At 43.6% G+C, this 20,798-nt stretch overlaps 1 protein-coding gene across 1 annotated transcript in view; it reads right to left on the reverse strand.

The window, feature by feature from the left end:
* The window catches only part of OACYL (O-acyltransferase like), a 75,685-nt gene extending 55,323 nt beyond the window's left edge, over positions 1-20,362 (reverse strand). Inside the window, exon 1 of the mRNA XM_001089574.4 lies at positions 20,089-20,362. Coding sequence (XP_001089574.3) covers positions 20,089-20,239 — 151 coding nt within the window. The 5' untranslated portion in view covers positions 20,240-20,362. The remainder of the gene's footprint in view (positions 1-20,088) is intronic.
* Between the last annotated feature and the right edge of the window lie 436 nt (positions 20,363-20,798).

Consider the following 20,798-nt stretch of genomic DNA (forward strand, 5'->3'; position numbering starts at 1 on the left):
AAACAAAACAAAACAAAACAAAAAATTAGCCAAGCATGGTGGTACATGCCTATAGTCCCAGATACTCAGGAGGCTGAAGTAGGAGGATTGTTTGAGCCCAGGAGGCAGAGGTTGCAATGAGCTGAGATTTTGCCACTACACTCCAGCCTGTGTGACAGAGTGAGACCCTGTCTCAAAAAAAAAAAAAAAATGCTGTAATTATGTTTGACACAATTGGGGAAAACTGGATGAAAGATATGTGAAACCCTTCTTGTTCTGTGTTTTCATAGATTTTGTATTTGTCTATTTGGCATTCACTCATTCATCACTCAATTGTGTTAACTACATTTTCTTATTTTCTGTATTTGTCAAGCTCTGACATGTGTGGCCTCGCTGACTGAGAAGAGACTGCCCCTCCCATGGCTACCCAATTCTTAGAAGGAGCAAAGGCTCATCCTAGGAGCATACCTTTAACATGGAAATGAATCAATCCAGAGCACATGACCCCAGCTATCACCTTTATCAAACTCTCACACACCAAGTCAATGTTCCTCTGCCCTAAAGCACCCCAGAGCCAGGTGCCAGACAATCTGAAATCACCCGTGTTACCCAGAGCCCACCTATAGTATTCAGACCAGCCGGTCCTGCACTGTTCACCCTGCTCTGCCTGGCTTCCCTTCAGAAACCCCGACAAAGGCAGTGACCTATGCTTCTCCTTCACCCTCCTGCCTCCTGGCCAATTGTATGCTTCCCCAGGTGGCTCTATGTGGCATGGCAGGCCCCTCCCGTGTGGCATGGCAGGCCCCTCCTTCCAGGAAATGCGAGTAATAAAAATCATCTTTTTTTTTTTTTTGAGACAGTCTCACTCTGTTTCCCAGGCTGGAGTGCAGTGGCATGATCTCGGCTCACTGCAACCTCTGCCTCCCAGGTTCAAGCAAGTCTCTGCCTCAGCCACCCGAGTAGCTGGGATTACAGGTACCCATCCACCATGCCCAGCTAATTTTTTTGTATTTTTAGTATTTTTTTGTATTTTTAGAGATGCGGTTTCACCATGTTGGCTGGGCTGGCCTTGAACTCCTGACCTCATGATCTACCTGCCTGGGCCTCCCAAAGTGCTGAGATTATAAGCGTGAGCCACCACGCCTGGCCTAAAAATCATCTTTCAATGGCATTGTCCTTTCAGTGGAGACACTAAGTCATTTCTATAAATTAAAATCCCATGGGTACAACTGATACATCACTGAACTATTCTTGCAACTTCCTGTGCACCTATAATTATTTAAAATAAAAAGGTTTAAAAAAGTAAAGTGAGATGGGCAACTTTCACACTTTCGAAGTTTGCTGGAACAACTGGGATTGTATATTGTAAGAAGTTGGGTAGAATGGAACTGTTTCAACCATCATAGTCTATAATTTGGTGAGAAGGAAGGTCTTAATTTCAAATGCTTTTCCATTTTTCTATTTCTTTTTGAACCATTCAAAATTTTTAAAATTTATTCATTTTGTTTTGCTTTCCAAATATTCATTTATTATTTTTTATTCTTTGTTGTATCTATATTTACTCCTTTTTCATTCTTCAGTTTTTATTTGTATCTTTTCTCACTTGTCCTCCTTCACTATTGCTTGAGAACTCTAACAATCAGCTTTTGGTTTTGCTAACCTTGGTATTCTTTATGGGTTTGTTTCTTTTCTGTCTCATTGATTTCTGACCTTTTTTTTTTTTTTTTTTTTTGAGATGGAGTCTTACTCTGTCACCCAGACTGGAGTGCAGTGGCACCATCTCGGCTCACCGCAACCTCCACCTCCTGGGTTCAAGGGATTCTTCTGCCTCAGCCTCCGAGTAGCTAGGACTACAGGTGCCCGCCACCATGCCCAGCTAATTTTTGTATTTTTAGCAGAGACAGTGTTTCACTGTGTTGGCCAGGCTGGTCTGACCTTATTTTTATTATGTCCTTATTGTTTCTTTGAGATTGATCTGTTTGTCTTTTATAAATTTATTGAGTTGATTGCTTAGCTCATGTTTTCAAACTTTCTTATGTCCTTGTAACAGGTATTGAGAGCAAGGAATTTTCCTCTAAGTACTGCTATATCTGTATCTAAATTTTGATGTCTGGTGTTTTCATTATCATTCAGCTCTAAGTGTGTGTGTGTGTGCACTCACACAACTTTCCCGTGCACTTTCTTTTTTTTTTTTTTTTTTTTACAAAGAGTTAGCTGGTAATATAATATTTAGTTTCCATACAGAGAAGATTTCTCTTTCAGCTTTTCTTCTGTAATTTTGAAGTCTGATGTCAATCTGATTGCTGTTCTCTCCAGAAGTTTTTAGAATTTCCTCATTGCTTCTAATATTCTTAATTTTATCTCTACTGACATATACTCAGGTGTAAATTTTCTTTATTTATTTTAGCGTACTATAAACCCTTTCAACCTGATATTTTTAATCTTCCTTTAATTCCAGAGAAAGTATTGTCATTATGTGTTCAAATATTGCCTTCTTCCATTTGCTTTGTTACATTTCTCCTTTTGGTTTCTATTATCCAACTGTTGGCACCTTTAGCCTCAATATTCTTTGGTTTTTCTTTAACCTTCACATCTCTTTATCCTTTCCTGCACTGTTTTGAGAGATCTTCAAACTGATCTTCCAACTCACTAATTTTTCTTGGCCTCTATCCATCTTACTATCTATCCTATCTATTTCGTTTTGATTTCAACTGTTCCTCTTGACTTTTTATGATTTTTTTTTTTGTGCGTTGTATCAGTCATATTCTCCCTTATCTCTGATTACATTTATTGGGCTTTTTTATATTTCTGATGACCCACCTGTTCCAATCATTCAGCTTCACGTAGTACACATGTTCTTCAGTCCAGTGTCCCTCTTTTATGTGCCTGCTCCTCAAGGATTTGGGTGTGTTGGCTTGTGCGCTCTTATACTCTTTGTCTGGTGAAGTGCATGTGTTCAAGAACATGTGACAGCCCAGCCCCCAGAGTGTGTGCTGCCTCAGAAATGTAAAGAGTGCAGAGAAGACAGCACGACCCTCAGGGCAGAAAACCCTGGCACATGGAATCAGCGGCAATCCCAGCCCTGCCGAACAACTCTCTCAGTCTGGAATTTTCCCTCAAATTATCTGAAAGAAGCAGCACCGAGAAGACATAATCTCCTGCTACTGCGATCCCCCAGCTCCTTAGGGAAGAAAGAGAACCGAAGGCAGAGGCCAGAAGGGTGAATGAATGAGTGAATGACCAGGCTGGGATTACAGGCACCTGCCACCATGCCTGGCTAATTTTTGTGTTTTTAGTAGAGATGGGGTTTCACCATGTTGGTCAGGCTGGTCTCGAACTCCTGACCTCAGGCGATCCACCCGCCTTGGCCTCCCAAAGTGCAGGGATTCCAGGCGTGAGCCACCGTGCGTGGCCCAGTTGGAGTTTTTCAAACTTGATGACTATGGTCCATTTGACTTCTTTCCCTTAAAATTACATGGCAAGACGAATGTTGCCAGGACTCAGGCAGATCTGTGCATTGTGACAATAACAACTAACATGTAGGCCCTAGTGTGTGCCAGGCATGTTTTGAGTTGCTTTCCGTCCATTGTCTCATTTAACCCTAACACAACTGTGTAACGTTATGAGCTAAGTAATCATTATAGTCCCCATTTTACAGATATGGAAACTGAGGCACAGGGAGGTCACGTCACTCACTCAAGGTCACATGACCAGTACAGGGTAGTAGAAGTGAGAAAACTGAGGCTCAGAAGTGATAAGTAATATGCACAACAACAGAAACCTAACTCCTTTTAATTGCTAGCAAGAATTAGAGCTGTGTATTCAAACCCAGTTTAAGCAGAATTCATAACCTCTTACTCTTTCAAATAGACACAAGGACCCAGTTTTTACTTGTCAGTTTGGAATATAGATTCTTAGGCATAACTAAAGATGATGGTATTCTTTAGAAGGAGTGGGGAGAAAACCCCAATAAAGCTTGTGAAATGACCCTGCTCCTCCTGCATTTCTGTCTTAACTACTACAGTTGGATTTCTGAGATTTAATCTGGAAATCAGGTTGAAGGAACTGCATTTTGCTTACATATGTGCTTTAAAAAAAAAAAAAAGAAAAACAAAGGGAAATATGTAGGCCGAGTGCAGTGGCTCATGCCTGTAATTCCAGCACCTTTGGGGGCTGAGGCAGGTGGATCGCTTGAGCCCACAAGCGCAAGACCACCCTGGGCAATGTGGCAAAACCCTATCTCTCTACAAAAAATACAAAAAATTAGCCAGGCATAGTGGCTTGCACCTGTAGTCCCAGCTACTCAAGAGACTGAGGTGGGTTACCTCACCAGGGGAGGTCAAGGCAGCAGTGAGCCATGATCACACCACTGCACTCAAGCCTGAGAGAGAGAGTAAGACTCTGTCTCAAAAAAAAAAAAAAAAAAAAAAAGGAATATGTTATTTTGAAAACCTCCTGGTCCTAACTTGACAAACAGTACTTGCTGAGTTCACCGGGTTAACTGGCTTTTGAGGAGCCTTCGCCTCTTCTCCGGCCAGTTCCACTGCGTCAGACCACTTGGGCTCAGCCAGTGGGTGATTATCAGTGACCTCTTTTCCATAGGTTTTCATTATTCCAGGTTTTTGCTGGAATGAGAATTACTGACCCTCCCATTTTCCTTCCAATGAGTTTGAGTCTCCTTGTCTCTCACCACACTCAGAACCTTAGAGCTGGTGTGCAACTTGGCCGTTTACAGCCATCGGTGATCTTCTAGACTGAGATGAACCACAAGACTGACCATGTCCCTCCCCTCCTTTAAACTCTTCAAGGCCCCGTGAACATAGTTAAAAGATAAGGAGAGAACACGCTCACTATATTTATAACTTAGATAAAAAATTGCATTCAAAACACATAAAGCACCCTTACAAAGCAAACTTTTTTGTTTTGAGGTGGAGTCTTGCTCTGTTGCCCAGGCTGGAGTGCAGTGGTGTGATCTCAGCTCACTGCAACCTCCACCTCCCAGGTTCAAGCAATTCTCCTGCCTCAGCCTCCCAAGTTGCTGGGATTACAGGTGTGCACCACCACACCCAGCTAAGTTTTATATATATTTTTTTTTTATTTTATTTTTTTTATTTTATTTTTATTTTTTTGTTGAGACAGAGTCTCGCTTTGTCACCCAGGCTGGAGTGCAGTGGCCGGATCTCAGTTCACTGCAAGCTCCGCCTCCCAGGTTTGCGCCATTCTCCTGCCTCAGCCTCCCAAGTAGCTGGGACTACAGGCGCCCGCCACCTCGCCCGGGTAGTTTTTTGTATTTTTTTTTTTTAGTAGAGACGGGGTTTCACCGTGTTAGCCAGGATGGTCTCGATCTCCTAACCTCGTGATCCGCCCGTCTCGGCCTCCCAAAATGCTGGGATTACAGGCTTGAGCCACCGCGCCCGGCCAGTTTTGTATTTTTAGTAGAGATGGGGTTTCACCATGTTGACTAGGCTGGTGTCAAACTCCTGACTTCACGATCCACCTGCCTCAGCCTCCCAAAGTGCTGAGATTACAGGCGTGAGCCATGGTGCCCGGCATAAAGCAAACATTTTTAAAACGCCAAAGAAATGATTTAAAATCCACAAAAGCTACGAACAGGAAACCCTTGGAGAAGGAAATCCAACTGACTAATAAATAGGAGAAAGTTGTTCAGTCTTGCCAGTGAACAGCAATTAGATATTCTACTTACTGTATTGGTTGAAATTTTAAAGGTTAATACAATTAAGTATTGGTGAGTGTCCAAAATTCATGTGTTGGAAACTGAGTCCCCAATGTACCAGTATTGGAAGCTGAGGTCTAATAAGAGCTCATTAGGCCTGATAAGAGACCTAATAATGGACTAATGTCATTATTGCAGGACCAGGTCACTTGTGTAGAGAGTGGGTTATTATAAAAGCAAGCCTGGTTCCTTATGCTTTCTCTCTCATTTACCTTTCCACCTTCCACTGCGGGATAACACAGCACAAAGTCCCTTACCAGATGCCGACACCATGTTCTTAGACTTCCCAGCCTCCAGAACTGTGAGAAAATAAATCTCTTTTCTTTATAAATTATCTAGTCTATGATATTCTGTTATAGTAGCAGAAAATGAACTAAGACGGTAAAAATATGAATACATTTATTTATTTTGATAGAAACAAGGTTTTGCTGTGTAGCTCAGGCTGGTCTTGAACTCCTGAGCTCAAGCAATCCACCTGCCTCAGCCTCCCAAAGTGCTGGGATTACAGGCGTGAGCCACCACACCCTGCCTGAAGAAATTTTTTTGGTCTCCTGGAAGCCATTCTCTCTCCTTAGTAAGCAACTAGATTTTCTTTTAGAGAATACCACTGCCCAGCTGTGCACAATCTTGACCAAAAAATCAAGGTGCTCTGTCCTCTCATTACAGAGGCCAAAGGGGTCCCTGGAAGCCACTCCAAGCCTTACTGCCCATCACTGTGACACACAGTCAACCCTCTGCCAGGACTTTAGTGGAGTGAGAAAGGTCCCAAAGCCAAGCTTGGGCTCCACTCATCCGCCAGGAAGCAGGTCTTTAGCCTTTCCCTGCCTCCTCTGAGCTGGCCCATACTTTGCCAATAGCTTTCCTTTATGTTGAAGTTTGCCAGAGTCAGTGTCTGGGGTTTAGCCAAAGACTCCTTTCAAACTACGAGGCACAGTGATCCAGCAAGTCAGCGTCTCAGAATCTGCCCCAGGGATACACACATGAGCACACAATGCAAGATGCTTGCGGCAGTAATGCTTGTAATGGCAAAAAATTGGACAGACTGTGAGGTTTAACCATTTCAAAATGCCATTTTGTAGGATAAAACAGTTGAATGTTCACAATTCCAAATAGTTCAACCTCTCTCAGAAAATTGTTAAATGAGCCAGGGGCTTTCATAGTTCATATCTTATTATGCTATGCAAAAACTAAAAAGAGATACATATTTACTGCTGTGGAAATACTCCAAGACGAATTATTATGTAGGGGAAAAAGCAAGTTTAAGAAATACATACATATATATATACACACATACATACACACACAATATAAACATATACTCTCTCTCTCTCTCTTTACATATATATATATTTGAAACAGGGCATTACTCTGTCACCCAGGCTGGAGTGCAGTGGTATGATCTCAGCTCACTACAGCCTTGACCTCCCAGGCTCAAGCAATCCTTCCACCTTAGCCTCCTGAGTAGCTAGGACTACAGGTACACACCACTACACCCAGCTAATTTTGTTTTCTTATTTTTGTATAGACAGGGTCTATACATTATGTTGCCCAGGCTGGTCTCGAACTCCTGGACTCAAGTGATCCTCCCACCTTGGCCTCCCAAAGTGCCGGATTACAGGCCACCATGCCTGGCAAGAAAAATAAATACATTTTTTAAACGTAAAAAATTATATCTTTCTAGTACATACCAAAAAGAGGAAGGAGAAAATTCTAGAAAAATTTATACCTCATTGATAACAGTTATTATCTAGGAAAGGGACTGGTATTTGAATGAGGGAATAAAAAGGTCTTGAACTTTGTCTGCATTATTTAGATTCATTTACAGTGTGAACAAAATCATGTATTATTTATGTAATAATCTGTAAAAATTTTTGAATCAGTATGCTTCTTAAATTCTTAATGGCGTCCCATCATCTAGAGTAGGGGTTGGCCAACTATAACCCTGCTTGTCTTTTAAGAAAAGTTTATTTTTAATAGGGCCATGCTCATTCATTTACATATTGTCAGAGCTGCTTTCCCACAAAATGGCAGGGTGAGTAGCTGTAAGAGAGACCGTCTCGCTGACAAAGCTGAAAATATTTACTATCAGGCCCTTTAGGGAAAAGCTTTGCAGACCTCTTAGCTACGGCTGTGATTCTCAGCTCTGGCGGGAATTCTGGTGGGCATTCGAATCACCTGAGACATTAAAACAAAAAAATACACCCAGGCTCCACCCCGACAAAGAATGACTTAATTGGTCAGGGGTGAGGCTTGAGCTTTAATTGTTTTTTCAAAATGTCCCAGGTGATTGTAATGAGCAGCCAGGCTTGCCTGCTCTGACTTTGAGGATTAATTCCAGACTCCTGAGTACGGTTTAAAAGGCCCTTCGTGACCTGACTTGCCCCTTTGGGCTCATCCTCCCAACCCACGCTCATTTCCTCTGCTCCAAGATACAGAACGCACACAGGCGACACTGTCTTTAAGCGTGGAATGTTCCCCTTTCCATCTGCCTGGCAAATGTTGAATCATCCTTTAAGTCTACTGAAGGATGCTCTTCCCTAAGAAGCATTCCAGATTCTTGCTTACATGTCACACTAAAAGGTAGGTTGACATTGTGTACGTGTCTCCCACGGTGAGGGGAGGGAGGAGGCGCTATGTCTTCATGTATCTCTCAGAGCAGGAGCTCAATGAACATTTGCTGAATCAAATTAAACTTAAAAAAATTTGAGTTCAAATGCCCAAAATCCAGCTCCACAGAGACATTTTGAAGTCTCTTTGTGTCAGAAAAACAAAACAATTAAACTGGATGCGTTTACTGTAACAGACTAATTTTTTTTTTTTTTTTGGAGACAGAATCTTGCTGTCACCCAGGTTGGAGTGCAGTGGCACAATCTCGGCTCACTGCAACCTCTGCTTCCTGGGTTCAAGCAACTTTCGTGCTTCAGCCTCCCAAGTAGCTGGGATTACAGACATGCACCACCACACCCGGTTAATTTTCGTATTTTTAGTAGAAATGAGGTTTCACCATGTTGGCCAGGCTGGTGTCAAACTACTGACCTCAGGCGATCCACCTGCCTCGGCCTCCCTAAGTGCTGGGATTACAGGCGTGAGCCACCACACCCAGCCTATAACAGACTAAATGATTTTCAAATCCTCTTTTCCATCATGGAGTAGCCCCAACTCTGTAGCCTGAAGTGTAAGAAAGGGTCTGGAACCATAAGCCTTGAAGGAGACAGAAACAAAAGAGATGTCAAAACTGAGGCTGTCTCCCTCCTTAGGGAAACCCTGAAGGGCACATGAAGAATATCCCATTCTTCATTTGAGAAGGTTAAATTCTAGTTTTCTTTCCAGTTGGTATTTGCTTTCTAAGCTGATTGCATTTGCAGTTGTCTAGCTGAGCTCATATTTTGTGCCATGCAAATTTTCAAATTGCATTTGCTTCCTTTCTGAGTATGAATTCAAATGGACAAGTTGCTCTTTTCCAAACTAATCCTTAATTAGCTTCTGTCAAGAACCTAAGAGATGCCAGGGCACGGGCACCCTCCAAATCAAAATACATTGTGATTGTCATGGGAGGGAGAAATAGAATAAATGAATGATTAATCGCACCTGCTACTTCAAATCATATGGCAGTTGTTCCAAGTTTCATTTTCAAAAGATTAAAAACAACTTGTTTCAATTCTGTGCTAATTGGCAGGCAAATTTTCTTTCTCACTTGGTGGCAATGAAATGTGGATATTAAAATGCACAGCTGATTAATTTCTGGGTTTGAATAGAGGAAAAAGGAGACCTTGGTCTACAGTCTTAAGTTTTTAAATATGGTGTGTTGACATCATGAAGTTGAAGGCAGTGGAAGCTTCTGGAATGCTAGGCCAGAAACAAATCCTGAAAGGAATTATGTCGTTCAAGCTTTTATTAAGCACCTACCAGATTGCTGTGTTACATTGGAGATTTTTGAAAATAAGAATAGTCCTTGCCTTACAGTTGACGATACAGGGCATGCAGGTAAAATGCTAACTAGCAGGTGCCAGAGATTTCCTTGTGGTAAAAGAGCTGAATGTGCTCTCCATTTCACAGCCTAGTTCCCGAGACAGGCTCTTAGCAGACACCTCCTGGCAGTCCCCCTTGTGTCTGGTCGGCTATTAATCTTAGACCAAAAGAACAAGAATAGCATGCATATTAATTTCTTGTGGCTGCTGTAACAATTACCACAGATTTCATAGCTTAAAACTATAGAAAGTTATTTTCTCACAGTTCTGGAGGCCAGAAATCCAAAATAAATATGACTGGACTGAAACCAAGGTGTTAGCAAGGGCTGCACTCCTTGTGGAGGCTTCAGGGAATAATCTGTTCTTCCTCCAGCTGCCGGCCTCCCTTGGATTGTGGCCACAGCATTCCAAACTCTGCCTCTGCGGCCACATCGTCTCCGTGTGCATGTGTGGTGGATGCATATTTCCTCCTGTCTCCCCCTTTTTTTTTTTTTTTTTTTTCTTGAGATGAAGTCTCACTGTCACCCAGGCTGGAGTGCAGTGGCACGATCTCAGCTCACTCCAACTTCTACCTTTCAGTTTCAAGCAATTCTCCTGCCTCAGCCTCCCAAGTAGCTGGGATTACAAGCACCTGCCACCATGCCTGGCTAATTTTTGTATTTATAGTAAAGACGAGGTTTCACCACGTTGGCCAGACTGGTTTCGAACTCTTGACCTTCAGTGATCCACCTGCCTCAGCCTCCCAAAGTGTGGGATTACCAGCGTGAGCCACCATGCCCGGCCTGTCACTCTCTTCTAAGGATACATGGGGCTGCATTTAGGGCCCACCTGGATAATCCAGGACAACCCCCACATTTTAAGATCCTTAATTTAATCACTTCTGCAAGGACCCTGTTTCCATATAAGGTAATGTTCCCAGGCTCCGGGAATTGGGATGTCTTTTGGGGGACCGTGTTTCAGTCTACTGCAGCATGGCTATTTGGCATCCAGTGAACCCAGAATTTCAGTGAAGCCCAGTTTCACCCTTTACCTTAACATTTGCTTCATTTCAGCATCTTTTCTGTGCCTTGCTCTGGCATCAGGAGAGGGTCTGGCCTTGAGTAAAATGCCCTTCAGACTAACAGCTGGGTGGGAAAAGAGGCAATATTCAGAGACTGAAAATCAAGATGACCAGATCTGCCCTGGTGACAGGGGACCCAGGCTCGGCCAGGGGCCTGTGATGGGTGCTAGTCCATTCAGTGTCTGCCTGCAGACCCCTGCCTCCGACAAGGCATCAGCTGTGGCCTTGGCTTCCAGGAGAGAAGATGAGACACACGGACAAGAGACATGAAATAAGCATTCCAGGAGGGAAACGTGGAATCCAAAGGCAGCAGGTGACCCGAGTAGGAAGCTCAGTACTCTGGCCAATAGGGTGGGCTCAGGACTTGGTATAGGAACCAGGGAAGAGGGACTTAAAGGGTTAAAGTCTCAGAGCAAAAGTAGCTGCTTGGGGAAATTTTCAAGAATGTGATGAGATTAGAGAAACAGGAAATGAAAAGCCCAGCAGGCTGCTTGGGATCCTGAGGCCTCCCTTCCTCCCTCATCATTCTGTCCCAGAGGAATCAAGTGCAGCAAAATGCAGCAATCACGTGAAACCTGGGGAGGAGCTGAGATCTGCTGAGGGAAGTTAAAATTCCACATCAGTAGCTTCCCCTGCAAGTTCTCTGCTGTAGACACACATGGGCTGGTTGCACTTTAAGAAAGTGCTCTGGGGCGAGGCACAGTGGCTCACACCTGTAATCCCAGCGTGTTGGGAAGCCAAGGCAGGCAGATCACCTGAGGTCAGGAGTTCAAGACCAGCCTGGCCAACACGGCAAAACCCATCTCTATCAGAAAAAATACAAAAATGAGCCAGGTGTGTTGGTGTGCACCTGTAGTCTCAGCTTACTCGGGAGGCTGAGGCAGGAGAATCACTTGAACCGGTGAGGTAGAGGTTGCAGTGAGCTGAGATCGTGCAACTGCACTGTAGCCTGGTGACAGAGTGAGACTCCTCAAAAAAAAAAAAAAAAAAAAAAAAAGCTCTGCTACATCTCAAGGAAAATGAGTCCCTGGACCTACCCGAGGCACAGTGCTTTACTTTGTTTTTTTTTTTTTCTCTCCATTCTGGATGATAAATACATGCTTTTGATTCTAGAGTGCATTTGAGAGGTGTTAATTCGTAGTTCTTTGTATTAGTTTGCTAGTACTGTCTTCAGAATTTTCCACACACTGGGTGGCTTAAAACAACAGAGATGTATTATCTCATAGTTCTAGGGACTCGAAATCTGAAATCAAGGGCTGAGCAGCATTGGTTCCCTTCAGAAGCTCCGAGGAAGAACCAGTTTCATGCTCTCCTAGCTTCTAGAGGTTGCCAGCAACCCTAGGCCGGGAGGCATCACCCCAATCTCTTCTCCATCCTTATGGAACGTTCTCCCTCTGTGTCTGTGTCCAAATTTCCCTTTTATAAGGACACCAATAATGGGATTAGGGCCTACCCTAATCTACTATTACCTCCCGTTACATATCTGCAAAGACCTTATTTCCAAGTAACTTAACATTCACAGGAACCCGGGGGTTATGGTTTTAACATATCTTTTGGGAAGACACGTTCAAGCTGTAACACTCACCAGGTGGGGATTAGTATCGATTACGCTGATATAAAAACCGTGTGGGACACTGGATTCATTCGCTAGGGCTGCCATAATGAAGTACCACAGACTGGGTGGCTTCAACAACAGGAATTCATTTCTGCCAGTTCTGGAGCCTCTACCTGAGATCAAGGCACTGGCAGGGTTGGCTGCTTCAGAGGCCTCTCTCCTTATCCTCTAGGAGACCGTCTTCTTGTGTCCCCATGTGGTCTTCCCTCCATGTATGTCTATGTCCCAATCACCTTTTCTTATAAGGGGCACCAGTTATTGGTTGAGACAACCCCCACCCCAACTCATCTCATCTGGGCTTAATAATCATTTTTTATTTTTTATTTTTTATTTTTTTTTGAGATAGGGTCTTACTCTGTCACCCAGGCTGGAATACAGTGCCACAATCACAGCTCTCTGTAGCCTCGAACTCCCAGGCTCAGGTGATCCCCCCACCTTAGACTCCTGGGCAGCCGAGATTACAGGCATGTGCCACCATGCCCAGCTAAATTTTTGTATTTTTTGTAGAGATAGTTTAGCCCTGTTGCCCAGGCTGGTCTTGAACTCCTGGGCTCAAGCAATCCTCCCACCTCGGCCTCCCAAAGAGCTGGGATTACAGGTGTGAATCACCAAGTCTGGCCCAATTATCTCTTCAAAGACCCTGTCTCCAAATAGAATCCCATCCTGACATACTGGGACTTAAACATATGAATTTGAGGGAAACACAAGTCAGCCTATAACATACACAAATTACAAATAATGAAGCCTGTAGTATAATAATGACGTCCTTAGTATCAATTCCACGTATAATGAATTGATTCTCTCAGAATACTTTCATTGATTTTTACCCAACTCTTGTGTCCATAGCCAATCTATGGTTTCAGTTGACTAAGTATCGTCCCACATGAATGTTGATATTTTCATTCACGTTAATGAGTAATACCGACGTGAAACAAGGAAGATGTATGTCAGAACTTATTTGTCCATGATGTGAGCAAATTTTTTGCTGAATTTTATGACAGTTGGAGTACTGAAGATACTTCCTTATCTTTTTGTGCTATTCATAATGTAATGGTTAGACATTACACACTTCTAATTTGCACTCAAGATTTTATCCATCAATTTCCTCAGTCTAGACAATAAAACAATAAATCAAGCCCTGACTTACAGCTATTGCTGACTTCCCTGATGAAGACAGGCCCCCGTGGCTGACTCCCAGCTCTCAAGGTGACGTCCTTGAACACGAACTTAGAAGGCCACGCACAGTAGCACAGCAGTGACTTCCACTATACAGACACGAGAGCTGTAAAGAGCTTTAAGAATACAGATTTTTTTTTTCTTTTTTATTTTGACAGTCTCACTCTGTCGCCAGGCTGGAGAGCAGTGGTGCAATTTTGGCTCTTTGCAACCTCCGCCTCCCAGGTGCAAGCGATTCTCCTGCCTCAGCCTCCTGAGTAGTTGGGATTACAGGCACATGCCACCACACCCAGCTAACTTTTGTATTTTTAATACAGACGGGGTTTCACCATGTTGGCCAGGATAGTCTCAATCTCCTGACCTCGTGATCCACCCACCTCAGCCTCCCAAAGTGCTGGGATTACAGGCGTGAGCCACTGTACCCAGCCTGTACCCAGCACAACCGGCCAGCGTTAACATAAGACATAGATTTTTTTTTAATGTAGTAAAATAATTAGGAAGTGATGAGTTTTGAATATTTATTACTTTTGGGCTGGGCATGGTGGCTTACACCTGTAATCTCAGCACTTTGGGAGGCCAAGGTGGGCAGATCACCTGAGGTCAGGAGTTTGAGAACAGCCTGACCAACTTGGTGAAACCCCATCTCTACTAAAAATACAAACATTGGCCAGGTATGGCAGCGCACACCTGTAATCCCAGCTGCTCAGAAGGCTGAGGCAGGAGAATTGCTTGAACCCAGGAGGGGGAGGCTGCAGTGAGCCAAGATTGCCCCACTGTACTCCAGCCTGGGTGACAGAGTGACTCAGTCTCAAAAAAAAAAAAAAAATCTATTACTTTCGTTCTTAATATAATTTAATTGTAAATTTTCGTGAGTTAGCCCCTAAAAATAATTATATTTAACAACCACCTTGACACTTAACAATTGGCACTCTCAAGCCAGCACAGACTGTCTGTAGCACACTACTGGGCTTAAGAGTCAGAAGTCCTTTATTTTAGGTTCTGGGTATATGTGCAGGTTTGTTATAGGTAAACTATGTGTCATGAGGGTTTGGTTGGAATCCTTTAAAGTTGCTGTAGATTTCCAGAATTGAGTACACAGCCTGGCCATTTACAGGTGAGGAACCTTGTTAAAGGCAGTGTGTGAAACAAGGTGATGTGGCTTGGGTGAGGCCACGCAGCTGGTGATTGGCCTAACCAGGAGGTGGTCCCAGGCCTTATTGCCAGCCTAGCACAATTTCCACTGCTTAGTATCCTGTCTCTAAACCTTGATTCGTTTACAAGAGAAGTACAATAAGGAAAGGAACAAAGTGCCTGTGGGAAGGTTCAGGGGGTCAGGCAGAGAGAGAAAGAGAAGGAGAAAAGAGACCAATTATCAACATAGAAGGACAGCCCAGACAGGGACCAACCCTGAATTGTAATAGAAATAGACAAGTATGAAGAAAGAGGAAGGCAGCTCATTCCACGGTGGTTAATGTAAACCAAAAATACGATTCTAAGACCCCCAACCATCTGAATGCACCCTTCCTTTCAGCCAAAGGCATTCCAAAGTTAACCTGAAAAACTAGTTCAGGCCACAATGGGAAGGGAGGGGGGACATCCCTCATTATACCCTCCTCCCTGTCAGAATTCAGGCACAACTGGCCAGTGTTAACATAAGACTGATAGAGGAGACTTAAGTCTGATAAGAGACATTGACAATCTATTGTCTCTGAAGCTTGTTACCTGGAGGCTTCATCTGCATAATAACCTAGGTCTCCATAATCCCTTATCTTAACCCATACACTTCCTTCTATGGATTCCAGGTCTTTAGATAAACTCTTTCAACCAATTGCCAATAGGAAGAGCTTTGAATCCACCTATGACCTAGAAGCCACCCCACCCCCTTCCAGTTGTCCTGCCTTTTCAGACCAAACCAATACACATCTTACATGTGTTGACTGATGTCTCATATCTCCCTGAAATGTACCAACCTGCAGTCTGACCACCTGGGCATATGTTCTCAGGATCTCCTGGGACTGTGTCACAGGACATCAGTCACTCATTTTGGCTTAGAATAAATCCCTTCAAGTATTTTACAGAGTTTGACTCTTTGTAGACATCAAGGAGAAAGAACATTTAAAATAATCAGGAGAGAGGATACCAGTGATCTTTTGGGATGTGGTTTTTGTTGTGTTTTGTTTTTGAGATGCAGTTTCGCTCTTGTCACCCAGGTTGGAGTGCAATGGAGTGATCTCAGCTCACTGCAACCTCTGCCTCCTGGGTTCAAGCAACTCTCCTGCTTCAGCCTCCCAAGTAGCCAGGATTACAGGTGCCCACCACCACGCCTGGCTAATTTTTGTATTTTTAGTAAAGATGGGGCTTCACGATGTTGGCCAGGTTGCTCTTGAACTCCTGACCTCAGGTGATCTGCCTGCCTGGGCCTCTCAAAGTACTGGGATTACAGGCATGAGCCACTGTGCCTGGCCTGGATATGGTTTTTGTACGTGATAAGAGGTTGAATGTAGGACTTCTGAGGTTTACGGAGTTTAAAACAACAGCAACAAAACCAGAAGCAGACCAGAACGCTCGCTGAGGACTGTAGCAGTAAAAAGGGACATAAAATAAAACCCCAAGATCCAGGAGGGTGGCAAAACCAAAGCATACGAAAGTATTTGGTGGATTTTATTCCTGTAAGGATGGTGGACATGAGAATGTTAGAAAGCAAATGGAAAAAGATGGTGGAAAGTTTGAAACGGAGCCTCCTTTTAGAGTTAGATTACTACAGTGTTTCCTACCATGGCTGCCCCCTTTAATCTATCTTACCCACTGCTGGATTAAGTGTCTCTAAATATCAGTCTCTCTCCTGTTCTAGAACAGCCATGACTCAAGGACTCTCTCTCCACCTTATTCCGCCGGCCCTGGCCCATTATCCAAGCTCCTATACAGCCCATGCCTGCCACAATCTTCGTGTTTGGGGATTGGAGGTGGCATTTAAAAATGCCATCACGCAGCTGGGCATGGTGGCTTATGCCTGTAATCCTAGCACTTCAGGAGGCCGAGGTGGGCAGATCTCTTGAGGTCAGGAGTTCGAGATCAGACTGTCCAACATGGCGAAACCCCGTTTCTACTAAAAATGCAAAAATTAGCCGGGTGTGGTGGCGCATGCCTGTAATCCCAGCTACTTGGGAGGTTGAGGCAGGAGAATCACTTGAATCCGGGAGGCAGAGGTGCAGAGATAACGCCATTGCACTCTAACCTGGGTGAAAAGAGTGAAACTCTGTCTCAAAAAAAAAAAAAAAAGCTATTATGCAATATTTAATACATTAAAAAGTCATAAACAATAAAACAAGTGCCTATGTTCCCACCACCCAGCTTAAAAAATAAAACTTGACCAATCATTTGAAATGTGTGTTCCTAATTGCATCCCCACCAAGGCTAGCCCTGGACTGAATTTGGAGGTTATCATTCTCATGCATTTCTGAATATTTGTACTACATATGCAGAACCACATAGAGCAAGACAGCACCTTAAATTGCATTTGTTTAAACTTACATATGTATATAACTTCCTACAGCTTGTTTTTTTCTTCTTGATGTTATTTCCATGTGATCCATATGTGTAGCTCTGCTTCACTCTTTTTGCTGCTGGGTTTTATTTTGTTTTTCTTGTTTCTCTTGTGGCTTATTTTATTTTATTTTATTGAGACAGAGTCTTGCTGTGTCACCCAGGCTGGAGTGCAGTGGAGCAATCTTGGCTCTCTGCAACCTCCGCCTCCCATGCTCAAGCAATCCTCCTACCTCAGCCTCCTGAGCAGCTGGGACTACAGGCATGTGCCACCACACCAGACTAACGTCTTAATTTTTAGTAGAGACGGGTTTCACCATGTTGGCCAGGCTAGTCTCAAACTCCTGAGCTCAAGCAATCCACTTGCCTCAGCCTCCCAAAGTGCTGGGGTTACAGGCGTGAGCCACTGTGCCCGGCCCTGTTATTGCTTATTTTATTCAACGATTAAAAGTGCAGACTCAGGAATTGGACGATGTGAGCTCAAATCTTATTTCTACCACTGCAGGCAGGATACTTTGCATTTCTGTGGCTCCATTTCCTCTTTTATAAAAGAGATGATACTAACACTGTCCTCCCCCGCATAGTGGCTGCTAGAACTAAATGGCACCGCTCCCGCCCAAGCCTCGGAATGATGCCTACTGTATTAAAGTACTCACTCACCAGTGCCTCTTATTCTTTTTCCATCCACATGACTGCCAGGAAAACCAAACTGAGAACTAAGGTCAGAACGACATGCTGTGCTCAAAAATCTCAGGCAAAATGTCAGAGCAACAATGCCAAGTATTTTCTGGTACATTAGAATGAAAATCAGTTTAAAAAACTACCAAGTATTGTATTCATCTGTTACAATAAATTAAGTCATCTATCCACTTAGGTAAATCATTCAATTCTTTCCCGAACCATTTATCTTGGAAAAATCTTTTTACCTTAAAAGATTTTCAATTTTCAGGCTCCTACAGATGGAACATGGTCAGTGCATGACTAGAGCAACTTACAAGGCAAATAGAGCGTTAACATGGCTGTGACTAATGATGACAATATGTGCCACCACCTCATCACCAGGAATCTGAGCCAGCCACGGCACCTTCTGGATTTTCTTGGCCGGCTTATTTGGCCCCAGTTTGTCAGAATGTTCCCTACAACATCACTAAGTGTTGGAGCAAAACACAATTTCAAAATGGGGCTTGAAGAAGATGGCTAGTAAATCAATTGGATTTGTATTCTCTTGCTATTTCATTAAGTATCCGGACATCTAATCCCGTGTAGAATGGCAACTGCTTCAAATTATGTTTTTTGGTTTGTTGTTTTTTGTTTTTTTGAGATGAAGCCTCACTCTTGTCTCCCAGGCAGGAGTGCAGTGGCACGATCTTGGCTCACTGCAACCTCCACCCCCCAGGTTCAAGCGATTCTCATTACTCAACCTCCCAAGTAGCTGGGATTATAGGCACCCATGACCATGCAGGGCTGATATTTGTATTTTTAGTAGAGATGGGGTTTCACTATGTTGGCCAGGCTGGTCCTGAACTCCTTACCTCGGCCTCGCAAAGTGCTGGGATTACAGGTGTGAGCCACCGCGCCCGGCCTTATGTGCTATTTTGAATTACAAAATATCAGATGAAAGCTTTTGATTACCTTTACGATGGATATTATGCTACTAAGCATTTTTCAATACAAAGTACATTAGTCGTGCATTCAAAATGTGAATGTAAATTGCTATGTTCGTTTGTCTGGCTTTGGGAAAAGCAAGTTTTTACGTTTTTCCTTGTTAGTGGTTCCCATCAGCATCAACTATGAATCATTCTTCTGAAAAAGAGGTTACCCCAGTGACAACACATCTGATTTTTTGTCACTTTCCGGCAGGAAAGTGTGTGTCTCTTTAGTTGTGGGAATAATTTTGGGAAACTAATAACAAACTTCTAACCATCCGAAGTCCATCTCTATCACATGCCAAGAAGTGTGGCTGCAGTCTCACTCCATCTAGCGTGAGCCCGCACATTTACTAACACACTCCTTAGCATGTATTATCAAGCACAGAATGGGCAAGACTTTTCCCCCCGAATAAGGAAGCAACTCATTACCAAAAGCAAACTAAATGTCTAAAAAAAGAAGCCCTCCAGGCGCAGTGGCTCATGCTTGTAATCCCAGCACTTTGGGAGGCCGAGGCGGGTGGATCACGAGGTCAGGAGTTCGAGACCAGCCTGACCAACATGGTGAAACCCCGTCTCTACTAAAAATACAAAAATTAGGCATGGTGGCAGGTGCGTATAATCCCAGCTACTCAGGAGGCTGAGGCAGGAAAATCACTTGAACCCAGAAGGCAGAGGTTACAGTGAGCCAAGATCACACCATTGTATTCCAGCCTGGGTGACAGACTGAGACTCCATCTCAAAAAAAAAAAAACCAAGATATCTCATATAACAATATGAAATGTTGCCCATATTGATGACATCAATGATGTTAATAATAAGCATCATACAGTGTATAAACTATTCTCATCTTTCTTTTTTGAGAAGACTCGCTCTATTGCCTAGGCTGACATGATCTCTGCTCACTGCAACCTCTGCCTTCTAGGTTCAAGTGATTCTCCTGCTTCAGCCTCCCAAGTACCTGGGATTACAGGTGTGTACCACCACACCTGGCTAATTTTTGTGTTTGTAGTAGAGATGGGGTTTTACCATGTTTGCTAGGCAGGTCTCGAACTTCTGACCTCAAGTGATCCACCCACCTTGGCCTCCAAAAGTGCTGGGATACAGATGTGAGCCCCCGTGCCTGGCCTTTCATCTTAAGAGGTTGGTCTTCATGAGATTCTTCTGACTAGACTGATCGTAGAGCCTCCTACATTAAAAATTCCTCTTCCCTTTTTGATTCCTGGCAAAATGCAAATTAAGGCTCATCTTCTCTTTCCTTTCTGGTTCTGTGTCTTCAATTCTCAAGAGTTTGTCTAGAATGCTCCCAGCACAAACCTCCACTGCCCTGTGTTCACCTCCGCAATGGGCCAGGGAAACCTACTTACTTCTTAGAGCGTATTCTTTGGGCTTCACTGAATTCAGATCAGAAAGGAATTCATCAGTATCTTGCATGCACTTCAGAGAAATGTTTCTTGCAGGAAAAACAAAAGGAAATTGAAAAGACAGCAGGCAAAATAGTAGAGTCAGGCCCATCATTGTCTCCTAACCTGTTAGGATAAGCCTCACATCTTGGGTAAACAGCCTTATATTTATGAAACACTGGCGTATGATATGTTGCGGGTAAATGGGACATGCTCGCTCTTTAATAGGCAGAGAGACAAGCTGCGTCTCCCAGCCACCTGCAAAGCAGCCAAGATGAACAAACCATGGAAACCAATTTATATACAACTTGTTATTGTTGAGTAACACAGCACTGTGGATGTGGGGGCCGCTGACCACCTGGCTTCCTTTGGTTATGCAGATTAACATTTCCAGTTAACATGGATAATGCTGGATTTTCTCTGGTTAGATGGCCTGGTGTACATCTCTGGGTTTCAAAATTCTAGTGACTATGTTAAGTGGCAATATTTGGCTTTTGTCCAAGAAGGATGATGAACTTGTAAAACGTTTGGATGAATGATAAGCAAAGAAGGGCTTCTCCATGATGGTCTGCATAGGGTACGCATCTGCTAAAGCATGTGCTGGACTTTGAGAGCGGTATCAGCGTGGGAGTGTTGAACTGCCCCGTGGGAAGGAAGTTGTTGCAGCAGGACAA

This window comes from Macaca mulatta, chromosome 18, assembly GCF_049350105.2.
Source record: "Macaca mulatta isolate MMU2019108-1 chromosome 18, T2T-MMU8v2.0, whole genome shotgun sequence".
Taxonomy (NCBI): domain Eukaryota; kingdom Metazoa; phylum Chordata; class Mammalia; order Primates; family Cercopithecidae; genus Macaca; species Macaca mulatta.